Below are 14930 nucleotides of genomic sequence, written 5' to 3'. Positions count from 1 at the left end.
GTGAGTAAGAGATTATATTACCTATCTATTTTAATTAACATAACTAATGTAACTTAATGACAGTATGTTTGTTTAGGCTGGAGTTCCTCTTTAAATCTCATCACTTGGGGTGCATCCACTACTGCTCACTGTGCAGTGACAGTGCAAGTAAACAGTGGTCTGTGGTAGGTATGTTATACCTATAATGGCCTCAATTCTGGTAGCTACATGTGGTATTTTTTTTGTCTGGAAAATACCGCAATTTTCCCTTGTTCTTGGTAATTCTGAAAGATTTTTCCACATGTGATCATTTTTCGGTAATTCTCTAAAACTATGGTTAAAAGTGTAGAAAATGCGGTAAAAGTGTGATATTTCAGCGGTAAGCATGTGGTAAATACAAAATAATCCAATTGTCTTCCATATGTTAGAATAGTATTGGAAGGTGGTTTTCTTTCTTTTGGGGGGGGGGGGGGGGAGTGTATATGATTATGTAGGGAAAATATATTTATAGGCATCCCAGTAAATCCAGTAAATATTTGGAGGTTTATTTCTACTATTCTATTACACAGCCTGAATGGGAACTCCACTAAAAACTGCAAAATGCACACAAATTGACTTCACCACCCAGTACAGGTATGTCTTAAAATGATTAGTAAATGATGTGCTAAAATGCACCCTATTTTCAATGAGAACTTCGATATTCGGTAAAATACCACACATTTTATGACTTGTTACCCCATTATGTAATTTATGACTAAAATCGGTCAGAATTGCAAACGGCACTGCCGAATGCGATAAATGACCATGTATGCGGTACAAAAGGACGCTAACCCAAGCAGAACTGAGGCCAATGTGTATGTTGGACATATGTTACGCCCGCTAATGTTTACTTGCACTTCACTGGTATTCAGGTGCTAAATTATAAATATAGGCAACCAGAAAATATAAACTGGGCAGGACCAAAGAGACTAAAGACAGAGTTCAGTGTTTGTCAGGTGTGTGAAAGCTCCCAGAAAAAGGGCTTGAGCCATTCACTCACAGGAAGGGGGGGGGGGGGAATATATGATATTCTCTCTCTTGTCAGTAACATTTGTTTTAGTTAGAGTCACACTTTAATACATAGGGGTAAAAAGCTAGAAGGGTTACATTTTCATGTTCCATAGATAAGATACTGCTATCTCTATTATCCTAGAGTAAGTTACTCAGAGTCAGGAAGAGAAATCCCAGAGGAGAAATCCACCATAAAAATGAGAAACACATGTCAGAAAGGGTATATGAAAAAACATAAAAATCACACTGAACAAGGAAGAAGCTATAAATCAAAAAAACAGCCCAATAAATTGTATTTATTTGAATTACTCAGGTATGCAGAACAAGAAGGTTTACAACATGGTCCTGATCCCTGCCATACAGACAGAACAAACTGATCAACGGCCTCGGATGAGTGTGGATTCTAATATGTGACCGGCACACTGTGGTATGTGTTCATACTTACAGCATAACCTTATGATGCACAAGCTCTCACCAGCAGCAGCCTCCTCTGAAGCAGAGGTGTTGCTAAGGTTTTCTGCGCCCGGGGACAAAGACAGTTTTTGCTCCCCCCTCTGGACAAAATGGGTGTGGTCACACATCAGAATGTGGTCATGGTCATGGGTGGAGTCAAAAGTTATTTAGATAGCTATATGTGCCCCCTTACCCCATTCAGATAGCCAGATGTGTGCCCCTTTAGATAGCCTTATTCTGCTGCTGTTAACGCTTCTGCGGAGGGAGGGAGAAGCAGGGGCCCTTCAGGCAGCCAGCGAGCCACCTCTCATGCACGTAGGGGTGAAGCAGCTGTGTTGAGCGCCCTCACAGTGCTGCGCCCGGGGACATATGCCCCCCCTGCCCCCCTTGGCCACCCATAGCTACTCCTCTGCTCTGAAGCCAGTAAGGAGCAAACACCACAATGTAAGCAGGAGACACCACACAGGGGCTGATGTAAATAAAGTGCACCCACACCATGGAGACAGTGAACGATACTATTGCTGCCTTGTTCTAACATGAATATGAATTGTTTGGTTGTCATGCTGACCTCCTTATCTTCAGAATCAGCCATTGGCAAAACTGTATGCAGCTATTTTCTAATAGTTTCTAACACCTAACCTGCATACTTATTTTAAAGCAAAAGATCACCAGGAAGTGTTGTGTATGTATAGTTTACTTTCATTTTATGAATAACCACAGGCATCTTGCTGATGCCAATGGTCATTGGTCAGTGCCTAAAACTAGCCTCCCCACCTAATGCCCAACACTAACCAACTAACTAAGTGCCAAAAACTAACCTAACATTAACACCAACTCCGGTGACCAAACAACCATACGTTGTAGCCAATAGTAGTCTACAATCTGCTACAAGCATTATTTTCTATGTAGTAGCGAGTCAGCTACTATCATCAGGCGCCAAACTCACCATTTAGGAGCTCTGTTACCAAAAATGAACACCAAAGTCTATTAGTCGTCTGCCGTTCCCAACACCCAGATGACCTGATCCGTATGGACAGTATTAAATGTTTCTGGAGAAGGGGTAGAGCAGCAGTAACATGGCTGCTGACACCTTGAAGTTTGTCGTTTGCAATTTCCTTGAGCCAACGCCACTAAGATTTTGGAGTTGAGTGGTTGTCTTTCACATTAACCAAGTTCCAGGATTCCTGGAAAGTAATGTTAATGGTCTTTTTCACAGAAAGATTAACTAACCCAGGGGCATAACAATCGCCTCTGCATGGGAGCCCATGGGGGGAGAAGCCTGTGGGGGGTAGGGGCAGCAGGGTGGCACAGCGCAGGAGAGGGAGCAGTGTGCACACAGAGGTGGGAAGGGAGGCACGACTCCCCACCACCCTCACCCAGGGCCCAGTCATCGCTCCCCCCTGCAGTAATTCGTGCAGCATGGTGGGCAGTCAGGGGACGCTAACTCACCTCTTTCTGGCTTCATGCGATGGAGCTCTGTGTGCATATTCTATGTCTCTCAATGCCGCTGACTCTACTTATGCTAAGGGAAGTAGAGTCAGTGGCACTGGAGAAACGTAGAAGACCTGCGTCACACAGAGCATCATTGCCTGGAGCCAGGAAGAGGTGAGTTAGCGTCCCCTGCCTGCATGCCCTGCTATTTGCTGGAGGGAGGAGCGCTGAAAGCAGGTCCTAGGTGTGTGTGTGTGTTTGGGGGGGGGGGGGCGCTGGAGTCGGGCTTTCCTCCCCGCTACTGTGTTTCCGCTACTCCCCCTCCAGCCTTCCTATACTGGGGGCACCTGTAGCTGGCTAACCTATACTGGGCCACCTATAGCTGGCTAACCTTTACCACAGAACCTACGGCTGGCTAACCTATACTGGGGCACCTACAGCTGGCTAACCTATACTGGGGGCAACTATGCCTGGCTATCTATACTGGGGGCATCTATGCCTGGCTACCTATACTTCAGGTGTCTATGCCTGGCTACCTATACTGGGGGCACCTATAGCTGGCTAATTTATAATGAGGCATTTATAGTTGGCTAACCTATACTGGGGGCACCTAGAGCTTGCTAACCTACATTGGGGCACCTATAGCTTCCTCCAGCCCTATGTAGGCTGCTGCCTCCCTCGCTATCCTCCTGGGCCTCTCCACTCTCCTACAGTGTAGCCCGGTAAATTCCCTTACTCGCCCGGCCACTTTCCACTGCTCATATGTGATCCCAGCCACACAAGCCCCGAAATCGCTCTCTTGTAGCTATGGTACAAGTACACCCAAGGCAAGTGCCACACATATACGGTAGTCAGCAACTACCTGAGATGGCTGCGGGAGAACAGAGCAGCCTGGAAGGACAGTGAGAGAACCTCAGGTAAGTATACATGCTTGAAATCTTATCTCAGGTTCTCTTCAAGTCTGACTGGATACGCCACGTTTGTTTCAGGGTCGTAGCACGGTTGATGCCAGATGATTAACAGGACTGCCAGGCAAGCCTCCATATCACTCTCAAGTGGAAGGACAATACCTTCCAAACCATATCCTCTTCAAAAAGTATTACTACAGTGACTTTGCTTCATTACAGGCTGCTCTCTGTAAGCTTTCTGTCTCCTCTCCTGCAGGTTTTAGGATGACTGAAGCAAAAGAAGGGGGCAGGGCTGAAAGGCAACAAATGTGGCTCTCCTCTAATGAGTGCCTGCTTTCTCCACATTGTGTCAACTGCTGGAAGGTTAATTCACCGTGACAAGTTCACGTTACGTTTTGATAAGCTTAGGCTGTGCTGAAAATGGGAAGTATTTTCTAAAAAAAACAAAACACATTTATATTTCACAGAATACATTTATAAAAACCTCTGCTCCATCCCTACTGGGGACTGCGAGTCCTGAATTCATCACAATGTTCAGCTCTGTATAATAAGGCTGCACAGTAGGAGATTTATAAATATATAATATCAAGGCAGATCTAGAACTAGGTCAAAACCTTCCCATAGTGAACTGCAGCAATGTATTCTGTTCCTAAAGGCAAGGAACTTTAACTCCTTGTGTGACTCTGGAGCCGGCCAGACACACAGGGCAGGAGTGGGCGTACCCCTTCCCAGCATGCCGAGGGTTAACAGACACCATCTGCACTATACAGCATGAACTTACCAAGCCTCAGGCACTGTCGCATTAAGCCACCAGAAGACATGTTCTTCTCCGCTTCAATCTCGCTGAAATTCAAAGAGCTGGCGAAAACCAGGACGTCCACCATGGCCATGAGACGGCTGAGGAACGTCACCGCTGTCTCCGATGACATGCCCTGTGTCACTTCAATATTCTCCAGCTCCGTCTTAAAACAAAGTCACAAGAAACAACATGACAATGTGATTCCATTAACATGATCGCCAGCCTTAATTGCAAAGGCCCCACTGAGTCCAAAATGGAGAGAGAGAGGGGCCTGTGCAAGTCAGGCAGACAGCTCAGGGCTAAAGACAGAACATATTAGCACAGATGTATAACAGTGCATGGCATAGCTCAGACAGACCTTTCATAGGCACATAGAGTATGTGGGGTTGGAGACAACAATGTTATGTGTTATAAAGACAAATGACAGTACAGATTAACAGTAGATCGCACGGCCTTTAGTACATGCACAAAAAGGAGAGAATGTAACCCCAGCAACAAGCAGTGGAACTGAAATAAGTGGCTGTAAAGCCACCACCAGCAACAACGGAGGAAGATTTTTTCAAAACCGATTGAAGGAAAACTGGAGCGAAACTGGTGTTAAAGTGAAGCAATTGTTTACAGCGGCCAATCAGACCGCTTTATCTGGGTACTTGCTCCATTTTTGGATCAGTTTTGCTCCAGATTTACTTGCATAGGTTTAGAACAATTTGCCCCACTGTGTTGCAAGAAAAAATTTGTGCAGAGTCCGTGTACAAATCTGCATATGTTTATATTCAGCCACTACATCCCTGGACTTGCTAGACTGGATGTAGATACTAGGGATGAAAAAGAAACCCCAACATCCTAATAGCTCCCCCTTGCTTGTGGTCTGGTGTTCTCAAATCCTTCATCTATGAGGCTTCCTCAACCAGGGTTCCCTGGAACGCCAGGGCTCCTCGAGGTCTTTGCAGGGGTTCCCTGGCATATTCTCCTCCTGTGACAGTGATGGGCTGAGAAAGTTCCAAAATTACCTCTTTGGCTACTCTATGTCCTCTTGAGACTCGTATGCTCACCATTAATGGTGCATAATATGTTGGCGCTTTATAAATACAATAAATAAAATAAATAAATTAATGTGGTGGGTGGAGTATAATAGAGCACACTATAACAGGGGGTAACTGTATAAAGAAGCACTAATATGTTCAGGGCAGAATAATATGGAGGGAGTGAAATAGTAGCTGGGGGCCCCTTACAGCTCTGGGCCCCCTGAAGTCACTGGGGCTGCTCCCCTGTTGTTACAACCTGTCCTGGGTGCCCATGAATGGCTTTTTCACATGATAAAGAACTGAGATACTCATGTTGTCTTCCCTGTGATGGTCACACATCCCAACAGCTTTGTGGCAGACTAAATAAATACTGTGACAGTATTTAAGCCCTATAAACTAAACCAGTAACAACAAAATCCATCTTTAGTAAAGGTAGAGAAGTTTACTAAAATGACTTTACATGTCTGTAAATGGCCTCACTTACTGAGCTAAATCCAGTGGGGTCTCAGAGTATATAAACCCAGCGTATGGCTCCGCTACTGGGCCAATCACTGCACTTACTGAGTAGCAGTTTTGTTTAGCCAGATCAAAGTGTCTAATTAGTTCTCATCTGTAGTTGTGAATGGATGGCAGGAGATCGGCCACAGATGTTTAACCTCCCTGGCGGTAATCCCGAGCTACACTCAGGCTAGCCACCGGGAGCTCTATGCAGAGTATAGCGCACAGCGGGCATTTTTACTCACCTCCTGGGGGATCCAGACATCGGTAGCCGTTCTCCTTCCTGTCCTCCGAGGCTCTCAGTCACACTGGTGAGATCGCTGTCATTGATCTCACCAAAGTGTTGCAGCGCCACCTGGAGGACAGAGGGAAAATTGCAGCGTTGGAGCCCAGGTAGGTGAGTGAGAGCAGGGGCTGCTAGTGTTCTGGCAGTATATTTTTTTTCCTGATTTTAGGGTCTGAAACCCTTTAAAAAGACTGTAAAATCCAGAAATAATCATACCGCCAGGGGGTTAATACAGTAATCAAGTAGGCTGAGTTTCCACTAGTTCCAGGACCTTTGCAGTGTGATTATGCATCCAAATCCCTGTAGTCATGCCATGCACAGCTATGGGATTTTGGATGCATTATCAGCAACAACAAAAAAAAAATTCATGCACGCCAATTCGGAAGCAGCCTACTGATTTCAATAGGCTGCAATTCTGGACTTGCTTGCATGAAATTGGGCAGAATCACCCCTAGTGGAAACAAGCCCCGAGGCTTAACCCTTTCAGTGCTCCCTGAAAAACGAATCCAGGTTAAAACTTTATTTATTTGAATTCCATGAATTGCAATGAAGAATTATTTTCCATAAAGGTTATCGTGCTGTGCATAAGAGGAAGTTCTGAGTTTAGTTCCACTTTAAGTCAGCATCTGTAAGAGAGTTGTAAACAAAGCACAGTGTCCCGGGATAGAGTTGATAATAAAGTGGACTTGCTTTGAAAGGATACAGTAAGTCTCCACAGACAGTGACGCAATGCCGGCCGGGGCACCCAGCACACGCTGCTTGTGGAATTTTGTGCCTCACTAACACAGATCTCCAGTTTCTGACATTCTACATGAAGTCCCACAAGGAGAAGCTCCCGGTAAAATATATGGTCTGTCATGGAAAAGAGCAGTGTCCATCTGCTAGGAGAATTACATTACAATACACTCCTGCACCATATGCCAAGTATTTATAGACTTCCATTTTTTACCCTGTAGGTGTTAAAGTTATCACCCTTCACGGGGCTGAGGGAAAGCAGGAGAGCTCTCAGAGGACCTTCTAGATATGTATGAGTTTATAATTTGTAAAACAGAGCCACGTGAGAAACCACTCACTGCAGTATGTACAACAGGGGAAGGTGTATCATGAGCACAAATGCTGGCTGGATCCTATTAAAATATTTTCTCGTTACTATCTATTGAGGCCATCAGGCAGTAGCTCAGCGGCCCTAATCAGGAGGGAAATTCAGAGAATGTAAAGCTTAGTCTGTGTTTGGCGTCAAAGCCGGGTAAGGAAAGCGTTCACACTCTAGATTCATCAAGAAAGGTTTGACGTTTAACGTCAACTTGCCATAATGGTAACAAGTACAGCAATGATTAGGGGCATTCTAATGCCTAAATACACAAGTTAGGAGCCAGTTAAAACATCAGGGTAAATTCTGTTTCAGGTTTTTAAGTTAATTAGAGGAATATTCGGAGAATGCTTCCCCACGAGTTATTTGCGTGCCGAGTACAAACACCTGCCAAAGAGATCTGATCCTGTAAACTTTACGAACCGGAAACTGTCCTCATGATTCTTCAACAAAGGGGCGTCTTCCACTAAACACTAATTACAATGTGCTTCATATGAAGCCCGTCTGTTGAACAGTGCGGCATACAAAAACTACTGCTCCACACAAAGGTAATTTGGACATAAATAAAGCAGGGTACATATTGCTAGACTGTTGTCCTCAGCAGTCTGCCAAGGTCGTTCCAGCATGCCAGACCTTTAAGAAACAATCAACAGCTGAGTCAATTGTTCCCCTCTTTACACCTGGTACCAGAAGCCACTACCATGTATTGTCCCTCCTTCTCTCCCCATAGCAACAATCATCACTCTGCTAAAGCATCTCCCGAATATATATATTTTAATTAGATTTTCTAGAGCGGGTGCCTCAAAGATTAGATTTTCTACTGCTATTGAAAATGACAGACTGGCATGAACTGGCATTGTTGTCAAACACACAGTACAGTATTGTACAGGAGCTTCCAACATTCCAAGGCCTACTAAAAGCATTAATGGCATATCTTATATCAGCTTCATTACTTTGTTTATATGCTCACATAAAATAAAGTCAATCAAGTCTAGCAGAAACTGGCAGATGAGAGTGTCCATTTGCTGCCAATCACTGGATGAGTGCAGGGATTATAAATAAGTAACAAAGGGCCCTGAAATTTCCAACTAATTACTGCGATAGAGATGGGGAAAATGCATGCTTGTGTACAGATTCATGGCAATACTCAAATACTGTACTCGTGTTGCCCAGGCTGCAAAAACTGTAGTGAGAGCTTATTGTCAAGTTTTGGAAAGTTTGTGGAAGTTCTTAACTGTATAAATTAGAATTGAAATCTATTTTGCAGTTTTTGAAATGTGGGCGGGAATAAGTCAACATTGGCTCATTGGTGGCTAGGAGTATAATAATCATAAAAAGGCCCCAGAGCCTGTAGGGGCCCCCAAGGTGTCCCTCCCCCATCTTAACTGTTGCTCCCCAGGGACTCTGCAGAGTCTGTTAAGTTGGGAGGTGATTGGGGGAGGGTCAGCAGCCAGCTCAGGGGCCCAGGAGGAAAATTTGGCTGCAACAAAGGGCCTCTAATGGCGCTTTTTGGTCGGGGGGTGTCTGTTGGGGGGCCCACAGGCTAATTTTGCCCTAGGGCCCAATTGTTACTTGAACCGGCCCTGTGAAAAACTACCCGTATATACTGGATACTTATTCATTCCCTTTTATGCAGCCCTGTATTTCCCTCCTGCCGCTTTTTCCTTGTTAATTGTTGTGGCCAGGCATTTTACACCTGTTTTTTGGCATTTCCTTTCCTCAAAGTATCACTTACCACAGGGTAAATTGCTGCAAATATGAATGTCACGATTAGTACACACATTACTCAGTGTGCTCAGTGTTGCCCGTGACTCGTATATAAGTCAACCCTTATACTTTTATGAAGTGAATCAGACCTAAATTTCTAGACTTATACTCTAGTATATACGGTATATAAATTGGCTGAAATTAAACTGTAGGAAGTTGTAGAAGATTCTCTGTTTTCCTCACAATGATGTAAACTAACCCGGTAGAAGCCAATGAAGTACTGTATATATATTGGCTGCGGATAAAAGTTTAAGTGGGAAGAGAAAGAATTAGAAATATATTTTTAATAAAATTAACTTGCAAAGACTTGCATCTATTTATGGAATTTTATCATGAAAGTGGCATTTGCCTTTAGGTGGCGCTCTGCATTGCTTTAGTGTAATGCATGTTAATAATAGTAGAGCCTTCTGTTAATACCGGTGTGCATTTGCAATATGGTGAGCGCTGATAAAGTAATAAGGACTTAGTATAGTAATTTTTTTACCGATAAATGGAAAAGATGAGTAAGAACTTGAAGAAATGGAATATAAAGCAGACAACAGCGGGAGCATTTGCACATGAGTAACACAGGCCTATGTATCAATCTATTGCTAATAGAAAGCTAAAAAAACAGACCAAGAGCAATTAAAGTCCGTATTAATCTCACAATGTCACTAAACTCACATAGATTGTAATCTCAATTGGGCAGGATCCTCTCATTGCAGTGTCAAATTATATACTGGATCAACTGCAAATTTTTACTACTGTGTTAAAGAATTCAACATTATGCACAGTAATGCAAATCTATGGACAAACCACTATGTATGCGGTTGTCTTGAAAAATATGGCATTTCTGCTTTAACTATCCCCTCTATGAGTGTGTGTACACTTAATCCCCTTGCAATATGGAGCAATAAACTGTACCATACAGTAGGCCCCAATGGGTCATGTAAGGTCACCTATATAAAAAGGGGGAATTTTTCTCCAATGAAAACCACATAGTCTGTGACTGTACTGACTAATTGTGCCATCTAATAAAAAGCATAACAAGATATATATAGCGTGCACTCAGTAATAATATTAATACAGTTGTAAGTACCGCCTGTGCCCCTCCAACAAGTAGGGCAGCCAGTGTGTTTAAACACACGATGCTGGCAAACAATCAGTGTGCCCCCCCCCCCCCCCCCCCCCCCCAGGAAAACAAGTGCAGTCGCCCTGCTTTATATAATGCAGAGCGGACGTCTATGGCCAGGTCCTCTTCTCTTCTTGCACTTTGCCTCTGCTACCACATGGCGGCATTGTCTCACCGTAGGCTCCCAATGTCACATGACATACAACGGGAGCCTATGGGGAGACACTATAACACCACATGATCTATGTAAACAATTAGTGTTGGTGCTTGAAATCGGGTTTCTGAATTAAAGCACCTGGTTTATTTATGCTGTACACAATTCAACACCAAGCTAGTGAAGAAGGTCACAGGGTCGCGGTATATGTTGCGGTTCAGGATGGGTTGAGTCACATGACCATCCCACTATCTGTGGTGCTGAAGTGTGGAGTACGGCATAATGCAGGTCCCTGAATGACTAAACAAGGATTCGAACACCATCACTATAAACAACGATGTATTAAGCGCATATTACAAAAAAACTATTTGGATAAGCACTTCATAGGTAAAGGTATACATGTTTATAAGCATTTGTTTCTTTTTCACATACTTAAACATGTATTATCTACTTTTTTCTTTTTGGGGGAAAGGAGAGAGAAGAAGGGCTTGTTAAACAACAGATCCAAATTGTTACTGTGAATACTCAATTTAGATTCACAACTGCCAAGCTAATAGGACAACTGACAAAGCATGTTTCACAGAAGGTGCTGCCTGGTTTAATACTGTACAGCAGTGATGGGTAATGAATGGAAATGAATGACTTACTCTACCACATATTCTCCATGAGGAAGATTCATGGAGAAACATTATCAATTTGACTAGTTTACTGAAATGTAAGTCTCCAATTGGATGGTCAAAATCATGTCTTGAAGTGGACTTGCAGTGAAAATTGACCCTTTGCTTTAATAGATTTTCTATACCATTATAACTTTTTGTTTAAGTGCCTGAAAGTGTTAATAGGTTTATTTTCATTTTTCCCCAAGAGCTTCTTCAGTCACAAACCTATGCCACAGTGGGGGTTTCAGGCCTCCAAAATATTGCTCCATCTCTGAGAGCAGGAGATAAAGCTTGATTCAAAACAAGAAGATTCTGAGTGCATGCTACACTGATAGAAAACAGAATGGTCAAATAAATAGCTGTGTGATGCTTAGAAGCCGAACTGGATATTACATTAATAAGAAATATGCCTGCATCCAATGCTAGCTGACTGTAGTCTGAGGGATGGAGGATAAGGGAGAAGAGAGGTTAGGGGAATTGCGATACTCAAATTGAATTACCAGTAATTGTTTTGTGGCCCAGACAGGAATAAATACTATGTAAGCATTAAGTATAGGGAAAACTGTTTTTTAATTGTGTTATGCCAGACGGCAATTACACTTCATTTCTACTTCCTGCATAAGCTAAAACAGGAAATCAGAAGTGAGACATGACCAGCCAATTTAGAGACTTGCAAACAAGTCACCTGATTAAATTGATCGCATGCTTCTCAATACACTCTCCTCAAGGATAATGTATGTAGGATAAAACTGATCATCTCTGGTTAACATGATTTGGTTGATGATTAACCAATATAGCACTTGGACATCATGCATGGAAATTGAAAGGAGACATACTTCTACTGCTTTATAGCAAGATCTACTTGATTTTAAAAAGTATATAGCACCCCCCCCCCCCTTTCAACATATAAGCCCACAGGACGGAAATAGATCAATTGCATAACCCAATAATTCACAAGCGAAATCGGAGATATACATACAGACAGAATTCTGTAGTGTTATGCATGCTTTATGATATAAGTTAGACACACAGAGTGAAACACAGCAAACGATGAGGTGTGGGTGTGGGGAGGGGAATAAAATTATAATAAAAACGCAAACTTACATCAGATATACTAACCTTAGAACCCTGGACAAGAAATAGACACACAGACAACAGACCACAACAGTACAAGAAAAAAAAAGCATTACAATCAAAAAATAAAAACCAGTATAAAATAAATACATTTTCAAGTGCTATGGCTCAAACATAATTGGGAATAATTAAAAGCTATAACTCTTATAAATTATTAAGATTGCAAAGGGCAACAGCTGATTTCAGCAAAATAAATGTTTATAACAACAACTGTTTTAAACGGCGTTAAAGTGGATTGGACTCTTAGCATCTGGCACTGAAACACACAATCTAGATTATAAATATAAAGCTAAGGAAATTATGAATGTAAAGATACAGGCCATTCTGAGAAATGGCCACTAGATGGCAACATTGTACTTACAGTTGGCGAAGTGGCTGCAGACAACAAAGGCAGTATCCCTCCGCAAGCAATGATGATGTTGTCGACCATCTGGGAAATCAGGTGAATGGTGTTATGGACAAAGATGATGTTTTCATTGCTATTGACAAAGTCCATGACGGATTTTGTGGAATGACTAGAGGAGAAGGAGAGATGAAATTAGCACTAGAAAGGAGCTCAGGAACAGATTATTAGTATGTCTTATTAAGAGCAATCACTTCATCTTTCCGCTGAATCTTCACATTGGTGTTCCTCTAACTGGTCTAGGCAGTTAACGCTATATAGTCTGTTAACGTACAGATATGCTACAGAGACTGGCTTAGTGTAAATTGATGTGTCAGTGTGTGATTATGTTTAGCAGAGTAACCAAGCAGCTCAGGGTGCCCCAAACTACTAGGAATGTATAGGGGATAAAAGAGACCGAAAAGCCCTCCTACTAATAAGCAATGCTTGGTGAAATTTGCCTTCTTAAAACTAAAGGAAATTTGCAATAATTCAGCTATAAGTGAACATTTGTGGTTACCCACAATGCTCCACTACTGAATATGCAAATTATCCCTTTTCGCCCTTGTAAGCAAGGCAAGCATCCAGAACCGCTGGTGTATAGCAAGCCTATAGCTTTAAATATTATGCAGCCACACCAACCCTATTATGATTAGGTTTAGAAAACGTTGCCAATACATACAATGTGTATTCATTATTTATGGATGTATATGCAGATGGTCAATGAGATTTTAAATTGACACGTATTTTATGCAAATGAACGCAGCTTGGAACACGGACGAATCAATATCAAATTGGTCAAATTCCAAGATGCATGCATTTGCATAAAATTAACATAACATCTGCATAATCTCAAAGTTAACAACAACAACATTTGTAAATTGCTTTCCTCCCACAGGACTGAAAGTGCATAAGCATGTCTCAGACCAGTAATTAGCTGAATGGCAAATTGTGGTACAACAGAGGAAAAATCTACAGCTACATAAACATCTCATTGAACATCTGTTTATGAGCACGAGTCACGTTAGCAGGTTGAGGCTGGAGGTAGTAAGTTGGATAACACCGGCGTTAAAATGTGTGTGAACTGCAATGGAGACTGGACATAGACATTCATTCAGAGCCGTTACAATGCATCACTGTGAACATGCTCATAGAACTGTATGGGCAGCGACTTTACATGCAGAATTATTCTGCTACGCAACTGACCACTATGAACTGGCTATAATATGAGGCCTCAAAAGAGACTAAGTGCAGCGAAACTAGGAGCCGCTATAGCCGCAATGCTGTAGTGCGCGGGGCGCGTAAGGGTAATCTGAGGTTTCAGTAATCGCCGGACCTCGAATGACATCTCTCTCCAAGTTGCGGTGATTCAGAGGGGGAATAGTATTAAACGCCCTCGAGATTAAAGCAGCAGTAGGGTGAGCAGTCATTTGGCAGTCACCGGCGGTGTACATATATGTATGCCTTAAAATGCCATGATTCACAAAAGTTTCTCAAAGTTCTTCTTTAAAAAAAAAAAAAGTTCCTCATAGCTAAGTGATTCAGCAAACATGAAAAATGTTCAATAACAATTGCCTGCCATACACATGTGGTGGTGTGTGAGGCTTATGGTGGAATTTCGGGCGAAGGACCTTTTGCAAATGAAGCTTCTGACCTACACATCAAACATACAAAGACATTGAACAACTCACCCCACCCTAATAGAGGGGGCGGGCACAAACTTGAACATTATTTAACTCTTACCAAGGGGTAGAGCAGCAAACATTGTCACAAAAAGCATCTAAGTCTGAAGTCCTTAGGGGTGAGTGGTTCAATGTCTTTATATGTTTGATGTGTAGGTCCGAAGCTTCAGCATTTGAGAAAGGGCCTTCGCCCGAAACGTCATGCTGTCTGTTATGCTCTGTACTACTGCTACTGATGTACAATAAATATTGATTGGATATAAATCCTTAAAGGGTTGAGTCCTCACTGGGACTGTTGTTGATTTGGCCATTTCAAGGGAGGATTTGGACCTCCGACCCAAACTGGACTCCCCGATATAGTTATTCCCAGAGGCGGGCAGATGCACCTAAATTCACCGCTTATGGTGGAATCTCAGAGCTCACTTTATTTGTGGTGGTCACAGACCATACATTAAAAAAGATCCGATTTTACAGAAATTCAATAAAAACTATAGATTGTACAGAAAAAGTTAAGGCTTATTA

General features: G+C 42.6%; 1 protein-coding gene across 9 annotated transcripts in view; it reads right to left on the bottom strand.

The window, feature by feature from the left end:
- The window catches only part of NBEA (neurobeachin), an 866760-nt gene that overhangs the window by 473243 nt on the left and 378587 nt on the right, over positions 1–14930 (bottom strand). For 6 of the 9 annotated variants that reach the window (XM_068267062.1, XM_068267067.1, XM_068267066.1 and 3 more), the window contains exons 24-26: positions 12706–12859; positions 12315–12338; positions 4603–4783 (exon numbers count right to left, since the gene is read on the bottom strand). In XM_068267062.1, the coding sequence (XP_068123163.1) occupies positions 4603–4783; positions 12315–12338; positions 12706–12859 (359 nt within the window). The remainder of the gene's footprint in view (positions 1–4602; positions 4784–12314; positions 12339–12705; positions 12860–14930) is intronic. The other 3 variants (XM_068267065.1, XM_068267069.1, XM_068267070.1) reach the window with 1 other exon arrangement.

Source organism: Hyperolius riggenbachi, chromosome 2 (assembly GCF_040937935.1).
Source record: "Hyperolius riggenbachi isolate aHypRig1 chromosome 2, aHypRig1.pri, whole genome shotgun sequence".
In the NCBI taxonomy this organism is placed as follows: Eukaryota; Metazoa; Chordata; class Amphibia; order Anura; family Hyperoliidae; genus Hyperolius; species Hyperolius riggenbachi.
Note: the sequence above shows the minus strand (reverse complement) of the source record. Positions and strands in the feature narration are given on the sequence as shown.